Below are 4,133 nucleotides of genomic sequence, written 5' to 3'. Positions count from 1 at the left end.
TGTGATGCGTCCACGAGTAGGCATCACCCGGTTGCCTTAAAAATGTGCATTTGTTGACTGATTATTTGTTCGCTAATTCAAGCGTGCAAAAGATGGCCATGTTTTTATTTTTTTATTTCATTTCCCCGATAGACCTCTTTTTCCTTTTAACCACCCAAGTGTGCAACGCTACTGCATGTGTTACTTCTTTTTTCTGTCCCTCCGGAGGTACTAAACGGCGGTAGCATCCACGGATGTTGTGTCGTCATGTTCGTTTTCGCGCTTGTCGTTGTCATGGTGGGGGGATACTTCATTCGGGGGGGTCACTTCATTCGGGGGGGCCACTTCATTCGTGGGGGTCACTTCATTCGGGGGGGCCCCCTCCTCTGCCGCGCCGTCGCGGGGCGAGTCCTCACTGGGTATCTCGTCACTGGGGGGGTCCTCACTGGGTATCTCGTCACTGGCCGGGTCCTCACTGAGTATCTCCTCACTGGGCGGGTCCTCACTAAGTATCTCGTCACTGGCCGGGTCCTCACTGGGTATCTCTTCACTAGGCTTCTCCTCACTGGGCTTCTCCCCACTGGGCTTTTCCCCACTGGGCCCCCCCGCGTAGTCGTTGATGAGCCAGTGTATGAACGCCTCTGCTTTCCTGCTGCACAGGGGGTCGTCCTTCACCTGCTCCATCATATCGGAGATTTCCCGGCTAGCCACCTCAGCATCAAAATTGAACATGTAATTGTCTACCTGGTGATGCAGCTTCTCATTCGATGTATGCACACACTCGTTAACCTTCCGAAGAAACGACTCGCGGTCATTGTTCAGTAAAAAGTAAGCCTCCTCATTTTCGATATTCTCTTTACTATATTCATCTTGCAAATAAAAAATATTTCTCATGTACAGAAATATTAACGACATGTAATGACTTTTTGGAGTCCATTCTTTTGAGTGTTTTCCCAAATTTAATTTTCCCGTTTGAAAATTTACACAAGGATGAAAAACAGAAGACAAAAAAATACTTCAGGAATTGTTTGTGGATAATTTTCTCCCAATTTGATCTGCGCTTTAAATTTCCCCTTCTTATAAACCGTGCTATATAAAATTATGAATACATCCCACACTAATAAATTATTTTCTTGTGGAAGGCAGTATATTCCCCTTGGCATTTCTTTCATTAAAAAGGAATACTCTGTTAGGATTGAATACTTTCCGACATTTTTGTGGATCTCGCTTAGGTACCCATCTATGATTTCTTGCTCCATTGTGGACTGTGCCAGTAGCTCTGGGTTTAGTGGAATAATCGTCCTTCCCAGTCTCTGCTGTATTAGTACATACTCCTTCTCCTTGAAGAACACACTGTCCACTCCTTCAATGTTCTGCATGTTCTCCCCATTGCCCTCTTTCATCACCTCATCCCCTCTGTGCGATTCCTCCACATCTTCTATCGTCTCCATGATCCCCTCATTTCCCCCACTATTCATATTGTCCATAGTTTCCATGTTATCCACTATATTGGCATTCCCCCCATGGGCCACATCGCCTTCCGCTCTTCCCTCTCCGTATCGCTCCTCCCCCTGCAACACATGACGATTTTCATCGTCCGGATATTTGGGAAAATAGGCGAATGTTTTTCCAACGAGTAGTTTACTTACCCCCTCTTCTTCTGGGACCCGTTCATTGTCGTACCACATGGTCTCTCCCAGTTTGCGTAACTCCCCTTCCTCGGCTGTGCGAACGGATGGATGTCAGACGGGGGAGGGAAAAATTCCACGCACGCATGTATTTATATATGTACATATACACACCTGTGGACATGCAAAGATACACCCATGTGCGTATTTTTTCTTTTTTTTTTTTTTTTTTCCAAATGTTCAGCGCAATTGTTTGCAACACCTGTGTGTAACGCGTTGGGGGGAGGGGTAATAAAAAAAAAAAAAAAAATCCCTACTCCTCATAAATAATCACCTTTTTGCGGCATTCCTTTCCACTCTTTTTTTTTCGGTATGAAGGCAGAAAGTATCAAACGTAGTATAACTGATGCGCGCTAGGGTGGACGGATCACGCTTCGCAAAAGTTGTCTCTACGGTCGGAAGAGGTCAACCAAATGGGCCGCTCAAAAATTGTTGCACAAATGGAAGTGCACTCCGCATGGCACACAAGTTAACAAAAGCGTGGCCAAATGTTCAGGCGATTTTTTTTTTTTTTTTTTTTTTATCCATCCATACTTTGCCGGAAATACAGCCAAAAAGTTACGCGCACGGGGAGCGCAACAGTACAAACGAATTGCTGCTTCACCATGTAATTGGTGGCCCGGCTGACTATATTTTTCCGTGGGGAGAAAAAACGAACTAATTAAGAAGCGGACAGGGCGAACAAATTGTTGCAAGGGGGGGGGATGTTTCACACAAAATTGGAAAGTGGCACTCGAATTGGCAAACGGGCGGAGCAACAGTTTGACGTAAGCGCCTAGTCGGGTTTTTCCCCCGTTTTGTTTCCTCCCGTGAGTCTTTTTCCACCCGTTTGGTCTTGACCAAAATAGGGCCTCCACAAAGAGGACACTTCGCCGCTACACGGTCCACAATTTATACACTGTGCATATTGTACATCCGCTCAAAAAATTTATACAGCGCTTTTCTCATTTTCCCCCCACGCGCTTAGCCCTTCGAGAAGCTTCTCCCATTTTGACAAAAACGGGAATGCCCCATTTTTCTGCCCCTTCTCAAAGGATAGAAAAACATTTAAAGCGAAAGAAACGGGTACTTAAAACAACCCCACAAATGGACCCACTAAAGTGCTAAACAACAGGTCTCCTTCCCGTGTCGCAACCCAGACCACTATCACGGATCACGCACGTATACTTTTGATTTGGCCCACCTTGTTCGCTCGCCAATTCGTTACTTTCCTCCCACGTCCCTCCCCCCTCAGTACTTCTAATCCTTTTTTTGTTCTTTCTTTCAACCTCTTAATATTCTTTCATTTGCGCAAGTCTTTAAAAAAAAAAAAAAACTTTATACATGGATCTTATCCTTTTATGTAAAAATTTACGTCACATTGCATGAGAGTAATACATTTGCATGCAACGTCGCTGGTGCAAAATAATAAAGAAAAAAAAAAAAAAAAAGGGAAAAAAAAAAAAAAACTGCGTGCACCTTTAAAAAAAAAAAAAAGAAAAAAAAAAAAAAGGGAAAAAAAACACTGCGTGCACCTTTGGTAAAAGTTTGTCTAGGCGTACAGAGTATTGTACAGGCATATGTGAATATACTGCATAGGGGAGAGAGATATTTTATGCATGCGTCCGCGTGTATCTACATAATGTGTGCGAATGCACGTGCAGGTTGTTCATGCACAGTCCGGGGGGGTCTCTTGTGCGTGAAATGTTCGGCCACCACATGCACATATGACACGGCAGAGCTCCTTTCTTACTGCGACTGTTATTGCCGTATCTCTTGCTTCAACTCTTGCGGTAATTATTTGGCTAACTTTCTGCTGCGCCGCCCTCTCGGACACGGCCCTCTTTTGTGCTCGCGCAAACGTGTGCAAAAGGTGTCCAGCGTGTGTCGTAAATAAATAAACGCTTGAGTGGCTCCAAAACGCGCGAAATGCAATCACATAAACATATGTGCATACAGGTATGTATGTACTTATATGCATGTACTTATGTACGTGTTTATGTACCTATTTGTGTATGTACGTATACACACATAATGCATAATACATGCAGAGACACACATACGCTTCCTTCACAATCATACACAATGCTGTTTGGAAAGACAGTTAGCTAACCCTCTTTCCTAAAAACTTGTCATATGATGTTCTCCCCTAGCAACTCTCTCTCACTCTCTCTTTTCTCTCCTTGGCTTGGAAGCTATGCTGCTGTGCTTTGCTTGCTTCTTGCATTTCATAATTGATCGCTCTCTTTTTTAAGTATATAAAGGCCACACTGGCCAGGGTTCGTGTTCTTTTTCCCTTCTTCTTTTTTTATATGATGTGCTGCTCCTACTGGCTGTGCGATATGTACATTTTTTTTTTTTTTTTTTTTTTTTTTTCATCTATCTGGATAATTCAATCGTCGACTCCATTTACTCCACAGATCTGTTTGTCACTCGAGTGTGTCCGTTGTGTTATACGTGAAGACGGTTTTTTACTATCTTTTGGTA

General features: G+C 43.7%; 2 protein-coding genes across 2 annotated transcripts in view; both read right to left on the bottom strand.

Moving 5' to 3' along the window:
- Window positions 1-210: 210 nt before the first annotated feature.
- Window positions 211-894, bottom strand: PCYB_146830 (ubiquitin-conjugating enzyme domain containing protein; the record flags this gene model as incomplete). The annotated part of the gene is made up of 1 exon (XM_004225154.1): window positions 211-894. The coding sequence occupies one exon, from the start codon at window positions 892-894 to the stop codon at window positions 211-213; it is 684 nt and encodes a 227-aa protein (XP_004225202.1).
- Window positions 895-3,198: 2,304 nt separating this feature from the next.
- PCYB_146820 (translation initiation factor SUI1) overlaps window positions 3,199-4,133 on the bottom strand; it is a gene marked incomplete at both ends in the record, with an annotated part of 2,120 nt that continues 1,185 nt past the window's right edge. Inside the window, one exon of the mRNA XM_004225153.1 lies at window positions 3,199-3,237. Coding sequence (XP_004225201.1) covers window positions 3,199-3,237 — 39 coding nt within the window. The remainder of the gene's footprint in view (window positions 3,238-4,133) is intronic.

Source organism: Plasmodium cynomolgi, chromosome 14 (assembly GCF_000321355.1).
Source record: "Plasmodium cynomolgi strain B DNA, chromosome 14, whole genome shotgun sequence".
NCBI classification, from domain to species: domain Eukaryota; phylum Apicomplexa; class Aconoidasida; order Haemosporida; family Plasmodiidae; genus Plasmodium; species Plasmodium cynomolgi.
This window is presented reverse-complemented; position numbering and strand designations above follow the sequence as displayed.